At 35.3% G+C, this 17643-nt stretch overlaps 2 protein-coding genes across 4 annotated transcripts; both read left to right on the top strand.

Moving 5' to 3' along the window:
• The first annotated feature begins 5465 nt into the window (after positions 1-5465).
• Positions 5466-7191, top strand: LOC104804399 (probable aspartyl protease At4g16563). The gene has a single exon (XM_010528721.2). The coding sequence runs from the start codon at positions 5605-5607 to the stop codon at positions 7054-7056; it is 1452 nt and encodes a 483-aa protein (XP_010527023.1). The 5' UTR covers positions 5466-5604; the 3' UTR covers positions 7057-7191.
• Positions 7192-8320: 1129 nt separating this feature from the next.
• On the top strand, positions 8321-16786 carry LOC104804150 (protein SMAX1-LIKE 3). 3 transcript variants are annotated; one of them, XM_010528531.2, is made up of 4 exons: positions 8321-8420; positions 12524-14533; positions 14802-15081; positions 15437-16786. In XM_010528531.2, exons 2-4 carry the CDS (start codon positions 13356-13358, stop codon positions 16550-16552), a joined length of 2574 nt encoding a protein of 857 aa, XP_010526833.1. In that variant the 5' UTR covers positions 8321-8420; positions 12524-13355; the 3' UTR covers positions 16553-16786. The 3 variants fall into 3 exon arrangements, with proteins under 3 accessions (XP_010526833.1, XP_010526754.1, XP_010526911.1); XM_010528452.2 differs by having other exon boundaries at positions 8326-8420; positions 11516-14533; XM_010528609.2 differs by having other exon boundaries at positions 8341-8420; positions 12677-14533.
• The last annotated feature ends 857 nt before the right edge of the window (positions 16787-17643 follow it).

Below are 17643 nucleotides of genomic sequence, written 5' to 3'. Positions count from 1 at the left end.
TAATTGTAGACCCTTTAAAAAAATCATAGGTTTAAACATTTGATATATTTAAAATAACTCCTAAGATAGAATTAAATCGTACGAAATATACAACTTTGTATGCATGATGTTTAGAAAATATGGTAGCCATATAATCTATTTTAGTTTTAGAAAATAATAAAATCTTACGCATTAAATTAAAAAAATATATTTTTAATTGGTGTATCATGTCAAAGTAGGTTGAAGTATTATTGTCTATTAAAATGTGTACTATAATAACCTATTTAAGGGGAACGATGCAAATCTAAATTGTGAAGTTGCAATAACTCAAATAGATATGGGGGATCGATTCCCGGCTTTTTTTCCGGTATGCAAAACCCGGTTTAAGAAAACCGGTAAGAAATATAACAAAACTGAGAAAATTATCGGGCCGAACATAATACAAACTGAAATAAAATAAGGGGATGTTCGTGGATAAAATTATCCAGTTTTCACGATATCCGGTCTGATTTGGATTTATAAAGTAAATTATTTGGATTTAAAATCCAAATTTGTATTTTTGATTTCATATTTAGATGCTCTATATAATTAAACAATATTTTTTCTATTTATACAAAATAATAATAATAATAATAATAATAATAATTTATATATTTATTGAAAATTACAATATTACTCAAACTTTTCGCGAAATTTGTACTTGGATACGAATATATATAAATATCCAAATAATTTTTAAAATATATGACATTTAGGTATCCAATATTTAAATTTTAAATTTAATATAATAAATTCAGATATACTAAAATTGTTATATCTATATAAAAAAAAATATCAAGTTAGGGGAAACTCCAGATGGGTTGGTTGAGTACTAGACCTTTAATCTCATGGTTAGGGGTTCGAATCATCTTAACCTCTTACGTGTGAATCTGTCAGTTATGGACAATCTAGACTAGTTTACATTTCTCGTGTCATTTGTAGACTACTAAATGAGAACATAGGTCTATCCAGTAATGGAAGGAGTTATATTATATCCCAAAATCCGTAACTATGAGATTCAAATGTGATTGTAATCTAATATAATTGATTTAGTCTTTTAATTGTTTCCTTAGATATAGCAACAAGCTAGTGTAAAAAATTAAGTAATTACATAACCTAAATTTTTTAATAAGAGAATTCTTCTCTACATCCGGTGCATATGGGAAGAGTAGTGGCCGCACATTTCCACCTTATAAAAAAATCAAGTTATTGGTACAACCAATTTCATTGAATTTGACGTAAAGATACCAACTTTTTTTGTATTATAACCACACAATATACTTTTTGGATTTTAATAAAAGAATGTTGGATATTTTTTATTTAAATGACGCTAGGTATTCTAGTTACTTTCAGACAATTCGAATAGATTTAGAAAGAGTTTTGGGATGCTTTGCGTGGATTAAAAAAAAAAATCATTAATTGACTTATCTAACTAACTATGCCAAAGCCTTGCGGCTATAGACAATAAAGAAGAGCATTATTATTCTGGTCCAAGTGTCAAGTGGTCTGGAAGTTACAGAAAACCATACTGTTAGATTATGTCATATATATATATATATTAAGTAAATATAATGTCGTAAAATTGTATTTTATCTCAGTAAATATTAGAAATCTAAATCTTAAATAATAAAATTTAGGAATAATACATTATACCTCAATCATCAATGCGTTTGTGACATTTGGGTCTTCACTTATTTGTTGTGGCGATGACATTTGTTTTTTATAACCACGAGGTTTACTTAATCTTCGATTCAGCGGTTAATCTTCCAAAGTTCGGAATCAACCGTTGTTCGTAAAATATAATGTATATGAATGAGTTAAAATTAATAAATTAGATTGGTTATACTCAATATATATATAAATATTTTTATTAATTTATATGAAACAATTACAACAATTAAAATAATATTACATTTACATATATGAATGCATTTTAGTCAATACAACTTGATTTTGGTTTTTATTTTATTTTTATATGACAAAATTTAAAACAAACCAATTCAGTTTTATAAGAAAAAATAATAAATTTTTATAGTCAACAACTGTTTATTTCAATTTCATTCCAACGTTCGAGTTAGGGGTGGCCATTTCGGTTATTAACCGAATAACCGAACGGTTGAGGAAGTTGAATAACCGTTCGGGTTCGGTTCGGTTCGGTTAATAACCGAATAACCGCGGTTAACCGAACGGTTATTGAGTTTTTTTTAATATTTTAATTTTTATCCTCATTATTATTAGTATTATTTTTTTATACTTCACTTTTAACCTTATATATTTCACCCAATAAACCATAAAATGTAATGTTTTTAATTTTTATCCTAATTATTGAAGTTTTTAGATTTTTTTATAATTTTATTTTACATTATTAATCATTTTGTGCATTTATTTAAATAGATATTTTGAAATTTATGTAGGATTAATAATTTTTTTAAAAAAATATATCATAACCGAACCGAACCGATCTAAAACCGAACCGAATAAACCGAAAAATATAACCGTTTGGTTATAATTTTATTATGCAAAAACCGAGCCGAACCGAACTGAAACCGAACTGAACCGGACCGATTAAATCTATATAACCGTTTGGGTATGATTTTTTTATAACCGAAATAACCGAACCGAAAACCGAACCGAAACCCGAAATGGCCACCCCCAGTTCGAGTTTCGTTTCGTAATTGTGACGTCATCGATGATGCAAGCATGCTTCCACCGCTCCTGGTCTCCCTCCATCTTTTTCGCATCTTCACAATCCTCTCTTACATAAACATGTGTGTGTATATATATATATATGCATATTATATCTACTATTGGGAGATAATAATTTTTATATTTTGTTATTTTCTACAATGCGATATAATATCTTAAATTTCCCGAATGCAGATTTATATTTCCGATTAAAATAGAATATGAAATAAATAACGGAATGACCAGATCATTAATAAATACATAAAATAATGTATTGATGCAATAATGATGGTATAAGCCACTGTATAAAAAATAACATACATACATATCATAGAGAAGCAAGAAACTGATTTGTTTAACGCAATATTGTTTTAATCGCTAAATGATCAAAATATTAAAATATCAAAATACAACAGATAAAAATAATAAATTATAATAACAAAATTAAAATACTAAATTGTCCATTGGAACACAGTATCGAGAAAAATAAATTGTTGTTATCCATATTATAAGTTAAAATTCTATTCGAAGTGAATTTCCTAATAAAAATAAAAAGTTTTCTATTCCGACAAAAAGTATTTAATTATGTCGTCCAAATTTATTTATTTATGTAATTTTCTGGTCAGTCACGAGAATTTAAAGATTCGTTTATCGGTGAAGCCTTTCAATATGACGCGTCTAAATCACTATTGGTTTAGTTTTTGTTGTTATTTCTGCGAAATTATTTTAACTTTATTTTATCCAAAATATAAATACAAATGTTTTTACTCTATTCATTCTAATGCAACGACGAATATTTTTTTGGTAATTGGATTAAACTAGAAAATAAACAAATTCACATTGAAAAATCATAGAGACGAATTTAAGTTATATTTTATCAATATCTTACTTCACTAAATGTGAATTCAGATTTCATTTAAAAAAAATACATATTTCAATTAATAAATATATAGGTATATTTTCTTATTTTCTAGATGTAACTTAAAAATATAAAAATCTCTTTGTTCACCTATATAAATATTCTCTCAACACCTTTTTACTATTTTCGTATAAGATCATAATCATCAAAATATTTTGTTAAAATATCATATAAATCTTTTTTATGCGTGTATACTGTAGTGTATATATATACACACATCCACTCTATATATATACATTATTATTTTAGATAATACAAATAAATACATTAAAGTGAAAGTGACCAACACGTGACCTAAATTTTTTTTTCTCAACACTTTGTCGCCATTAATTTGGTCACTTCTCTATTTTTTTTAACCTAACATTCATAAACGTATTAACTTATTTACTCCGATTTTCTCTACTTTAACCGTAGGCATTATTAATATGCAGCAAATTAGATATTAACTATATAATATTTCTGTATAATGAAAAATTGACACGAATACTTATTTAAAACATTTAAATGGTCATATAATCATATCAAATCAAATTTAAACATCGAGAAGACATTAACTATTTTTAACTTTAACTGTTTAGATTTTATAAGAATGATAATTATTCCATTTTTATTCAATATTTCAATTTAATTTGTATTATGATTTTGTACAAAAAAATATTTACATCTCCGTTAGAATATATTTGAATAAAATTTTGTATCATTTGAGTTGATTTAATTTGATGCAGTTGTGTATTATCCAAGTAATCAATTTAATTTATATCACGATAATTAGATAGAAGCAGCGTGATTATAACTATAAATACAATTTGATTACAGGTGTTATATATATAACTATAATATTATAATTTGATTACAGTTATTATATATATATATACATAAACAAAATAGAAAACTTAGGTTTATACTCATAACAAAAAAAAATGGAAGACTTTGACTAAAATAAAAGGACAAATGGATTGAGTCAAAATAATGGAATTATATAAATGGAAATAGGCTATTTAAGTATAAGACAAGTTGGTGTGAGATGAGCTGGATTTAAATTGTGTTTAATCGCAACACATGGATCTTCTCATCATATATATATATATATATAATTTTAAATTCTTCGAACCAATATCTGTTCGGACGCACCGACATTTGTGTTATTTTTGACAAAATTAATTTTGTAAAGTGCGTTAAAAATTAGTTATCTTTAATATCATTAAATTTCTTGTTAAAAAAAGAAACAGATGAATTCATCCATTAATTCCACAAAAGGAGATTTTTTTTTTATTTATAAAAAAGAAGAAATCCATATTGTCATTTTAAAAATGCTCGACAGCGGTGTTGCGCAATATACACTGTTTGGAAACCCTTTTTCTGCTTAAACATCATTTATTAAATATTTCGCTTATTTCCATTTATATATATTTACGAAACTAAATTTACAAAGTTTTATAATTATCAATTTAATTAGTTTTTAAATTTTAAAAACTCTAAAAACTCCACCCGTTCAATGTTTGATAATCACACACAAATGGCAATTTCTATTTTAGTAAATCGAGTTTAATTATTTACAGAGTTTTGACTATTTATAAATAAATTTATTGTAATAGATTAAAACTTGTGTAATTGGAAACGGATGTTACTAGATACTATGACAGTTTCTCTCTTGACAGAACTAGAGCTAATATGTTTTGAACTTCTATGTTGTTCAATGTCAAGACAAAAGTCAATAATTAAACTATTTAATTACCACTAATTCAATCATAATTGCTAATCAAATGATTTAGATACACAATGATGGTAAGAATTGAAGAAGAGTGGTAAATTTCCTCTATTTTTTTTTTATAAAACAATAATTTTTTTAAAAGAAAAACAAGGTCACTAAAATCGAACATGATTCTCCACCCTTTTGCCAACCGTTGCTCCCTTTGGCAACTTTCCACTCTTTTGTCTTCTTCCTCTTCCTCCTCTTCTTTTACTTAACCCATAAGCCACACATGACAACACAACACTACACAACAATGGCTTCTTCCTCCTCTTCTTCTCCCTTATCTATCTTCTTCTCTCTCCTCTTCTTCTCCGCCGCCGTATCCGCCGTCAAACTCTCTCTGTCCCCGTTTTCTCACCTCGACGGCGACTATTCTCTCTCCTCCGGCGACCCCTACCCTTTCCTCAGCCGCCTCGCCACCGCCTCTGTCGCCAGATCTCGTTTCCTCAAAAACCCAAATTCCAAACACTCCTCCTCCTCTTCCGCCGTCTCCGCCTCGGCCGCCGCCGTGAAACCTCCTCTCGCCGCTCGAAGCTATGGCGGCTACTCTGTTTCTCTCAGCTTCGGTAAGCCTCCACAGACACTTCCCTTCGTCTTCGACACTGGGAGTAGCCTTGTCTGGTTCCCTTGCACCTCTCGTTACCTCTGCTCCGATTGTCTCTTCTCCAATGTCGATCCCAATCAGATCCCGAGGTTCATACCCAAGAATTCGACCACGACTAGAATCATCGGATGCCAGAGCCCGAAATGCAAATTGCTATTCGGACCCAGTGTCAAATGCCAAAGATGCGGTCCGAATACCCAGAACTGTACGGAAGCTTGTCCTCCGTACATTATCCAATACGGGTTGGGTTCAACGGCTGGGATTCTGCTCTCAGAAACCCTCGATTTCACGGATCTCGCCGTACCGGATTTCCTCGTCGGATGCTCCATTTTATCGACCCGACAACCCGAGGGCATCGCCGGATTCGGGCGAGGACCCGAATCGCTCCCTGCTCAAATGGGTCTCAAGAGATTCTCCTACTGCTTGGTCTCCCGCCGGTTCGACGACACGGCGGTGACAAGCGATCTCGTCCTGGAAACCGGGTCGGGTTCGAAGAAGACCCCAGGTCTCATCTACACGCCGTTTCGCAAGAACCCTAATGTCTCCAACGTAGCGTTCCAGGACTACTACTACGTGAATCTCCGGCGAATCTACGTCGGCGGAAAGCGCGTGAAGATCCCGTACGAGTTCTTAGCACCCGGATCTGACGGAAACGGGGGATCAATCGTCGATTCCGGGTCGACATTCACGTTCCTGGAGCGACCCGTTTACGATCTCGTGGCCAAAGAATTCGAAACCCAGATGGGAAATTACAGCAGAGACACAAGAATAGAGAAGCTCACCGGACTCGGACCGTGTTTCAACATCTCCGGCGATGAATCGGTGACGGTGCCAGATCTGGTGTTCGAGTTCAAAGGAGGAGCTCAGATGAAGCTCCCAGTGTCGAACTTCTTCTCGTTTGTCGGAAGCAGCGACAATGTCTGTCTAACGGTGGTGTCGGAGACGACGGTGAATCCCACCGGAGTAAGGAGTGGTCCGGCGATCATCGTCGGGAGTTTTCAGCAGCAGAATTATCAGGTGGAGTTCGACCTGGAAAATGAGAGGTTTGGGTTCATGAAGAAGAGATGCAATTCGTAGGGGGTAGATTTGTAATTCTACAACCTTGGCTAATGTTTTTTATTTTAACATTTTCTTTTATTTCTATCTACTCGATTTTAATTTCTTTCTTCAAATAAAAAGTGCTTTTATGTTAATGAGATTTTAGTTGTCGAACTAATCCCAATTAATATGAATTATTATTGGAGTTATTAAACCTTCTTTCTTTATCTAATTTTTTTAGAAGAATCGTAAAAAATATTAAGTTAGGTGATTTTAAAAATTAATAGCCAGACATTAATCAATATCCAAACTAATAAAAATACTAAAAAACTGTTAATTTTTTTTAATGAAAAATCTAATTAAAATATTTATTTAACATTAAAAATAGTTTTCTATATTTCTTTATGCGATGAAAGTTCCTGAATTTTTACGGTCTAAGGCATCTTTGGAAACATTTTTTTAGTTTGATGATATTTTATCTGCTTATATTTTAATAGTAAGAAATAAAACTTTTCAAAATTTTCAAAGTTAACATAGGTGTTGAAACTATAAAATAATAATCATAAAGAGAAAAATCACTATTGACCAAAAGGAAAACCACTAGAAAGTATAAAAAGAAATGCCTAAGGAAAAGACAATAAGCCTATTTTTTTTTAATAAAAAAATGTACCAAGTCAGTCTCTCATCATATGCTAATCATCAATTTTGAAATTAGCCATTGTTATACCATGATTTAGATAAATAATTCTATATACCGGTTTTAGATTTTTTTTTAAACGAAACCGATATATTTATAACTATATCAATTTTTTATTCGATTTTTGTTTAAATATAATTACTTATTTTGTAAAATTAGTATTAGAGTTAGGGGTAGATTAGATATTCCCTATTTTGGTTCCGATTAAATTCGATTATTTTAGAGTTTATGTTTTCCGATTTTAGAAAAATTAAGTACATTCGCTTTTCAATTCTATTCGATAGGTTTATATTAGGAATCATATTTTATTGATTTTTAAGATATTTTTGAAATTTAAAATTTTTAATTTTTGAATTTGATTATCAATTTTGAATATATCTATTAAAATGGGAGTAAGTCCATAGAAGCCCAAGTAGTTTGTTTTGAAAGCCCATTATATAATTAGGCTTCAGTTTTAAAATTTTAGGCTTACCTAGTTAGTTTCATATCCGGCTGAACTCGACCCGGACCAACCCAAGCAGCATCCGAATCCAATTAGACCCATAGCCAAACAGCCCAAACTCGGACGCGCGCGTAGGCGAGGTAGAGAGAAACGGTTATTTGATCCGTCGTGGGAGGGTTTTCTTCTGATCGGTTCTTCGCCTGCGATTTTCTTCAGGCGTTTTCTCCGATGATCCTTCGGAATCTACGATCCCTCGTTGTTCAAGTAAGTTTCTGAACGTTCTCCTTCTATCGCGATTTGGCAATTAGAATCCGAATATTCCTAAATTTGTTCGATGTTTTTGGAATTTCGTGGGTTCCGATTCGAATTCCGTTTGGATTTGAGACGTAACAGTTTGATTCTTCTTTTCTCATTCGAATATGTGATGAGTACTTTGGTGAAGTTAGCACATTGGGATCGAGTGTCTGATTTATTTTCAGAATCGAGGTGTTGTTGAGACGATACCTTACCACACTGGTTTAGGGGGGTTTTGATCCTCTTTTATTTCTAGGGTTTATCGGTTTCCTACGTATTATGTATATACAGTGTACATTATACTTATGAACAGTATACAGAAAACATTGTAGGGGCACTACACATAATACGTAGGAAACCTTCTAGGTTAAACCCTAAATGTACGTGATTACTATGCCCCTTATAGTTTCCATCTGAATTCTGAATTTTAAGCTTCCATGAACCACAATCTTGAGTCATGTGATACATAGGCGTATAAGAAACCTTGATTTGTTAAATACTTCGGAATCTATTGCACATATTTTCACCCGTCTCGTGTTGTTTATTGCACGATTATGGAAAACAGGATTCGTAGTGGAAACATCTTGATTGACGACTGATGAAACATGAACTCATGTGCAATGGTTTTGACTTTTGTGACTAACTGCGACATAAGAGTTCCTTAACGCGATAAAAAAATTTGGAAGTTTCTGGAGTGTCATGTATGCCAAACACCACATATAAGGACTCTCGGCTTAGAAATCAGACACCTCATGATTCTAAGTTTCTAACACACTTTATTATATGATCTCTTTGGTCTCTTATGATAAAGACTCTTCCAAAACAAGTTCGTTGCATATGCTTGGTTCCCCTCTTGACATTATCTTGCATTCCATATCTTTAACCGATGATGATACTGGTGTGGTTCACATTTTTTAAATTTGGGAAAATCTAGGGAACAAGTTAGAGGAATATATGCCAAGCTGTAGATTCTATTGGAACATCCGGGTTTCTTTTAGATTAAGCGAAACTCATCTTTTAGGTTGTGGGAGAAAATAAGATTAGGGATATTACCGATACCAACTATAGCTAATGGTGGATACAGACTATAAAAACGAGGGCAAAGGCAAACTTCCTTTTTTTTTTCCTGAAAAAAGAAGCATGTTGGTATGTAATTCCATCAACTTTAGATTAAGAAGGCTGTCATGTCAAAATTAGGACAACTTTGTTCCATTGCTTCTTTAATCTTTAAAGCTTATTTTTCGTAAAGTTAGGCCGTCCAATGTCGAATTATGCTATAAAACTATTCCAATCTCTCTCTCTCTCTCTCTCACAACCGCGGTTTCACTTTGTTCCTTCTAATTCTGTTTATTGCTTTCTTCCCACATGGCCGCACTCAGGAGGAGAAAGATGCTTATTTTGAATGCTCAAAAAGCTAAAAGCCAAAATGGGAGTCTCTTTTGAGTAGATAATGCCATATTTTGCTTTTAATGCTTTGCTTTTGTGATAAGAGTGCTTTATTTTGAAAAGGAAAAAGAATTAAGAGGCTCCTCTAACAATTTTTTTGTGTTCCCATGAAATTTTTTAGCAAAGGGTTTGGTTTTATAGCAACCACAGAGAAAAAGATAATTGGACATATATTATGTGTGTGTGGCCAGTGAAACCAATAGGGAGCTATAGCATGAAATCAGGTGACTCACGTTACATTTTCAAACACATTCAAGTTATAAAACTAGTTTCAGTATAAAAAGAAAAGCGCATAGCAAAGCAAGTAGTGGTAAGTTTTCCAAGATTTGATGCCCTTGCTATATTGTTACTGTCTCGAATCTGTTGCAGAAGCATTCCGTGCCACCATGTCTCTTGTACTGGTTTGACAAAATCATAGTTTTCAATAAAGAGTGAGCGTATTACTAAAAATTCTGTCACAGAGTCTTGCATTAGTTTTGTCCGAATCTGATGACTTGATTTAGCGATGTTTTCGCGAAGTGGAACACTTTAGGATCATCCCGGGCCTGGTCCCGGTAAAGCGTCAGTTTGACCGTTCCTGGTCACACGCTTTCTCGAAAGGATTGGTTTATGCATATTGGCTTTTGTCATATAAGGTTGAAGCTTTTGTTGGAACAAAGTTGATGGATGTTGATGAAAAGAGAAAGGGTTCTGATTGGGTGAATGGGTGTGGCCGAAGCAACCTTATATGCTCCTCTGCTTTTGCATTCATTCAAACTATTTGGTCTCCTTTTGTATGTCTTTTGGTTTTAGGTCTTAAGCTCATAAAACAAGCTCTTTGTTTGTTTTGTTTTTCCTTTTTGACTGTGGAACAGCGAGGAACAAACAGTTGGTGTGTTTGGATTTATTCTCTTAACTTTCCACTTTGGTCCTACAATCCCTCTGTGACTAAGCATATATGTAACATGTCTTTGCACATATATACATATATATGTCCATGTAATGAGCATGAATATGTAGTTAAGCAGTTATGCCACACTTCCTCAGTGGCACATGTGTCTACATATGTGTGTGCATCTAACGTCTAATCGTTTGGGTCTGAAATGATTATGTGAAAGCTCGGTGTTTGTAAGGAGATTTGAACTGAACCGATTATGCTAGTTTGCACATCATGTGCATATTATATATTCCCAAGTAAACTATATAAATTGGGTCTGGAAAATGAGTCAGAAAATCTATGTCCTTGAGTTCCTTATATTCTGAAAAGAAGCCAAAGCTCCGTTGTGAATCTGAGACATTCCTCATCAGGAAATTAAAGCCTTGTTGTGTCATGTTGTGTCCTGTAATTGTTACGTCCAACCGAAAGGAAGAGCTATATTCCAGATACACACACACACATATATATATGCATGTATGTACATATGCATACACCATCTGTTCTTGTTGGTGTTTCTTTGTCCTTTTGGCCATTGATGCATAACTCAAATCTGATTTCACATCATTTACTTTTCCTCAATGATTGTCGGATCATTCTCTCTTTTTTAATTTTTTTGGTACATCATCTTTGTTTTGCCCTCTTGAATATTATATATATATATTATATAAATTATTTACTAAAGTTTTGTTAAATGCTGCTTTAGTTTCTTTCTAGGAGCGTTGGAAGAGTGAGATAGTACATGTAGGAAATAGTGGCCTTTGAACGAAGGCCTTGCATAAAAACAAGTAAAAGCTGAAATAAAGATGATTGGGGAATGAAAGGAAGATTTCTTGTTTTCTTGTGGGAGTAAATAATTAAATAGCAAAAAAATAAAATAATCTACGAACCAAATGTGATATTATTTTTTTCTATATTACCATTTTCATTTTATATGTATTTATGGAGTGCGTATATCATGTATGATTCCTGATTCCTCTTATTAAATTTATATTTACATTTCTCCGTATGTGGGAGAATTAAAGTATAAATCTGATCCAATATTCCTAGGCAAAGGTGAATATATAGTGATGCATTTATTTTCTTTACAAGTTCAGGTATCATTTGATCTTACATGATTAATTTCATTCCTTCTCATTGATTTCGTAGACGAAACTTAGGTGTCGAGGCACAAATGTTATAAGTTTGGGTACTCCCGATCTTGATTTCCGAAACCTAAAAAATGATTTTCATAAGTAGGATGCATCACATATGATAGATTTTTTTTTTAAAAAAAGAATATCACTGTACATATACACCCCACTAAAGCCTGCCTTGTAATACTATTGGTTGTGTTGGAAACATGGTTGTCTTTTTATATTGTTCATTTTTTTTTATTCTTTCTTGTTCTAAACACTTCGTTTTCTTCTTCTCTTTCTATTTAAATGAAAGATATGGTCCAAAAGCTATACACTTTATGAAAGTAATGAAGGCAAATAGATTGATATATATATATATATATATTCTTTACAAAGAAATCGAATTCAAGCCATGCAATGTTTATAAAATCATTCATTGCATGCCTTTTTTTTATTCATCCAAATAATATATTCTTGAAACTATTCTATTTGATTGCTGAAAACATAGTTGCTGCAATACATATGGTTAGGTTACTTAGGTATCTGCAAATATATGTTTCGCTTGTGATACTATGTTACTATGTTGAATTTCACAGGAGAAAAGAAGAACAATATACCTAATCAAATCATCCTTACAAGATCTATTTAGGTCAAACCAAACGAGACCGGTGGTTTAGGTCTAAACCGGTCTCACTCTAATATTTCTTTTGTTTTTTCTTCCCATGTTGTTGCTGACATGTGACTACTAGCTTGCTTGACAGGGATCTAGACTTGGAGGAGACTGTTGTCTCCAAAAGAATGTTGGGACTTGGCTAGTCATAGGTTCTATAAATGATATGCGAAGATTTTGTACCAAATGTTCTTCTTGGGGTTATATAAATGAAATCAAGATTTATATCCATAACTTGTGGGTGCTTTAGTTTTACTAAAATCAATGTATACACTTTGCATAAAAGGGAGAGACCCACTCGGCAGCAGTACCCATTGCATCTTTTGTGAAGTTTGAGAGGGAGAGAATAAGGGCAAAGCTAAGTTGCCTTTGGCTTTTAGAACTGTTGCAACCCTTCCTTCTTGTCATCACATGCATCCCACTTTGCTCTACAAAATCCACTTTGGACCCTCTCAAAACACATTGCCTCTCCCACAAGAAAAGCATTACTTCTTCCTCTTTCATATACACTTTAACACCTTCCCTTCTCTTCCTCTCCCTCTCCCTTCTTCCTCACCTCCACCTTATTAACTCACCTCTTAACTTCACATAAAACTTCCTTAAAACCAAATACCAAAGAGATCACTAAGTTCTCTGTTGAGTTAAATGAAGCCAAAACCCTTCAATCCTTGTCTTTAGTGTTCCCTCCTCGTTCCATTTCCCTTCTTTGCCACTGTTTCAGTCTCTTGTCACTATTTATACACACACAAATACTAAGTATGAGAGCAGGGGGTTGCACGCTGCAGCAAGCGCTGACGCCAGAGGCAGCCAGCGTGGTGAAACAAGCCATGGCTTTGGCTCGAAGGCGTGGCCATGCTCAGGTCACTCCTCTCCACGTGGCTAGCACCATGCTCTCTGCCTCCACTGGCTTACTCCGTACGGCTTGTCTCCAATCACATACTCACCCTCTCCAGTGCCGAGCCCTCGAGCTCTGCTTAAACGTAGCCCTCAACCGTTTACCCACTTCCACTGGTAGCCCTATGCTGGGTGCTCCTACCTCTCCTTGCCCTTCGATATCCAACGCTTTGGTTGCAGCTTTCAAGCGTGCACAAGCTCACCAACGACGTGGATCCATCGAGAGCCAGCAGCAACCGATCTTGGCCGTGAAGATCGAGTTGGAGCAGCTAATAATTTCGATTCTTGATGACCCTAGTGTGAGTAGAGTGATGAGAGAGGCTGGTTTCACTAGCACTCAGGTGAAGAGCAAGGTCGAGGAAGCTGTTTCTTTGGAGATTTGTTCCAAGACCACCTCTTCGAGTAAACCTAAAGAAGGATCCGACAGCACTTTCCCTCTCTCTCAGACCAAGACAGACAAGTTATCAACGCGGGTTTGCGAGAAAGATGTCATGTATGTTGTGGAAAATCTTGTGGACAAGAGGAGGAGGAACTTTGTGATCATCGGTGAGTGTTTGGCCACTATCGATGGAGTTGTAAGAGCGGTGATGGAGAAAGTCGACAAAAGAGACGTCCCCGACGCATTGAAAGACATAAAGTTTATAACTTTATCATTTTCCTCGTTCGGACAGCCGAGTAGAACGGAAGTCGAACAGAAGCTGGAAGAGCTTGAAAAGCTTGTGAAGAGCTGTATAGGCAAAGGGGTGATTCTAAATCTTGGTGATCTTAATTGGTTTGTCGAATATAGAACAAGAAGTTCGGGCGATCATCAACTTGGAAGAGGTAACAATTACTGTGCAGTGGAACATATGATAATGGAGATTGGTAAACTGGCTCGTGAATTGATGATGGGAGGTAATGGAAGGTTTTGGCTCATGGGAATTGCAACTTCTCAAACTTACTTGAGATGCAAGTCAGGTCATCCTTCTCTTGAGCTGCTTTGGTGCCTTTCAGCTCTCACTATTCCGGCGAGTAGCCTCCGCTTGAATCTCATCTCCGACGGGTAAGTTTTTACATGTTTCTGTGTATGTATACATGCTTGTGTGTATGCGTACATGCAAGTTGAATCCTTCAATACCCAACAAATTTACGTATTATTGTTCCGTCTTTTTTTCAAGAAAAGAACCATTTTTTTCTTCTTGCATTTCCCACCATCTTTGTGCTGGTTCTGTATACTTTCCTTTTTCCGGCTTTATTGTGTAGCGATAACTTGATTTCAGTTGAAAGTTAGAATAATGTAAAGTTCTACTCCTTGGCACCAAATTTTTCAGCGAGGTCGAGATTGAAAACCACGGCCTGATGGTCAAGAAAACAGAGACCAATTTGATACAGCCACTGCAGCCGCTACAGCTGACAGCAGGGACTGTAGTGGTTGCAGAAGTCGAGCAGCTCACTTGCTGCCGGGAATGCTCAGTGAAGTTTGAGACAGAAGCTCGAAGCTTGCAATGCAGCAGCAGCAACAGCTGTAACGCCACTACAGCTCTCCCGGCTTGGCTTCAACAGTACAAGAAAGAGACTCAGCAAGTTCAGAACCACAACAATGATTATACTGTGAGTTATTATATTTTTAATCAATTTGATCTTTTTTAGTGTTTCATTTCCTTTTTTATATATGTGTTTATGCACGCATGTATATGTAATTAGGTACACCCATCAATCATACGAATTGTATATGCATGATATATACCTTGTGTTTATGTCGAGTACACATTAACCCCACAAACCCATGATCAATAAACTACATCAAGTTATTCACCTCCATTAATTATATTTCCAAGTTGTAAAGTGATAACAACATCTTGGGCGACCAAACGATTTGTTATTGCATCTGTTTTTTGTATTACGTCATGGATATTTCACAAGCCTAACCCAATTCTTGTTCTTGATTTGGGTTGGGATTTTTCAGGATTCAGGTTCTATCAAAGAGCTTCGCATGAAGTGGAACTCTATCTGCAATTCAATTCACAAGAAACCATCAGAAAACTCCCTTACATTGTCTTCTCTTTCTCCTTCTTCCATCTCTTACGAGTTTCATCGTCCAAAAACTCTGCATCGAAGCAACAGTGATTGGCCTGTGATCGAATCTAACAAGTATTGTCATTCCTTGATGCCAGAGACATCCGATGTTGTCCCTGCTGAACCCAACTTGAGATTATTCATCCCTGACAGCGATAACTTTCAGAAAACTGGGAAGCTTTTTCCTTCAAACCCGAATTCCTCGATGAATTCTGCGGCCTCTTCGAGTGAAGCAATGGATATGGAGTATGTCTCCAAGTACAAGGAGATGAATCCTGAGAATCTAAGTGTTCTATGTGATGCCTTGGAGAAGAAGGTACCGTGGAAGAAGGATATAATACCCGAGATAGCGAGCACGATCTTGAAATGTAGGTCGGGATCGACTACTAGGAAGCAACCTAAGGACAAAAACAAGGATCTAAAGGAAGAAACTTGGTTCTTTTTCGAAGGAGTTGATGTCGAAGCCAAAGAAAAGATTGCTAGAGAGTTGGCAGAGCTCGTTTTCGGGTCAGAGAACAGATTTGTTTCCATTTGTTTGAGCAGTTTCTCCTCGACAAGAGCTGATTCTACCGAAGATCTGAGGAACAAGAGGGCAAGAGATGAACAGAGTTGGAGTTACATAGAGAAATTCTCTGAAGCGATATCGAGCGATCCACATAGAGTGTTCTTCGTGGAAGATATCGAACAAGCTGATTACTTTTCCCAAATGGGTTTCAAAAGAGCCATAGAAAGAGGAAGAGTTCACAACGCAAATGGCGAGGAATCTTCAGTTGGAGATTCAATTGTGATATTGAGCTGTGAAAGCTTCAGATCGAGATCGAGAGCATGTTCCCCTCGGAAATCGGACGGTTCAGATCATTCGGAGGATAAAAACGTGACACTTGATCTGAATCTTTCTCTTGAAGATGATGATGGTCCTGAGGATCAATCCAGTGATGAGATTGGGTTACTTGAAGCTGTTGACGGACGGTTTCATTTCAGATATCATCATCATCATGATGCATGATCATGAAGAAGGAAATGATCGATCCCATGCATGAACCAACATGGTGGTGATGATCATAATGCTTCTTGTTCTTGAACTTTCCAATTTATTTTCTTTGTTCAAACATGTAGCTGAAGTTTTTTTTTTTTTTGGCTTAGGGAATTTCTAAATGGGTAAAAGAAATAGGAATTTTTCTTCTCTTTTTTCCCCTTTTATGTAAAATTCTGATATGTGAATGATCATATATATTATGTAACAACCCGGTTTTTTTTTTTTTTTAAAAAAAAAAACAAACGCAGACCGTCCGTTCCAGAGGGACCAGAACGGACGGACCACGGCCATAAGAAGAGGTTGACCACTGCACCTATTCTGGCTTCCAGACTGCAGAACGTCCGTTCCACACTGCAGAACGGACGGACCAGACTGTCGGCAGCAGCCAAGCCGCGATTTCGTCTGGGTCCGACCTGAAAACGACGTTTACCCACCAATCTTCGACAATAATTCCGATTTTTCAACCCTAGGGCCCTATGGCTCAATCATTATCCGTCTGAAAATCATCCAAATCTGAGTTTCCCTTTGACCATTCTCTCTCCATTCTCTCTCAAACTTCAACCCAGAAATTCTTTGCCAAAACCAAAGGATTCACACCCAAATCGGTTCCTACAGAGCAAGAAGAGCATCACCGAACTTCCTAGCCGTCACCCAGAACACGAGATTAACCGAGGTGAGTGAATTCGAGTTTAATTCGAAAGTCTGTTAGACATGGGGTTTTGGGTTTTGAGTGATTTTGTGAGAAATTGATGTTTGATTCGTGTTGTACATGCAATTTTATGAGTTTTAGTGTTATATCCATAGTGAATCGTGCATGTTTGTGTGTTTTGGTGAAAATCCGAGGACCAGAACGTCCGGTCTGAGGTCAGACCGTCCGTTCTAGGTCCGCAGAAGAAAACGCGAAGTCTGGAGGTTGAAGACGACTCCAGAACGTCCGTTCTGCAAATCCGGAACGTCCGTTCTGACTTGCCAGAACGTCCGTTCTGGACGAGACGGAACGTCCGTTCTGAACCGATCGGTCTAGGACTAGACCGATCGGTCTGAAAAAAAAAAAAAAAAAA

This window comes from Tarenaya hassleriana, unplaced genomic scaffold (assembly GCF_000463585.1).
Source record: "Tarenaya hassleriana unplaced genomic scaffold, ASM46358v1 Cleome1, whole genome shotgun sequence".
NCBI classification, from domain to species: Eukaryota; Viridiplantae; Streptophyta; class Magnoliopsida; order Brassicales; family Cleomaceae; genus Tarenaya; species Tarenaya hassleriana.
Note: the sequence above shows the minus strand (reverse complement) of the source record. Positions and strands in the feature narration are given on the sequence as shown.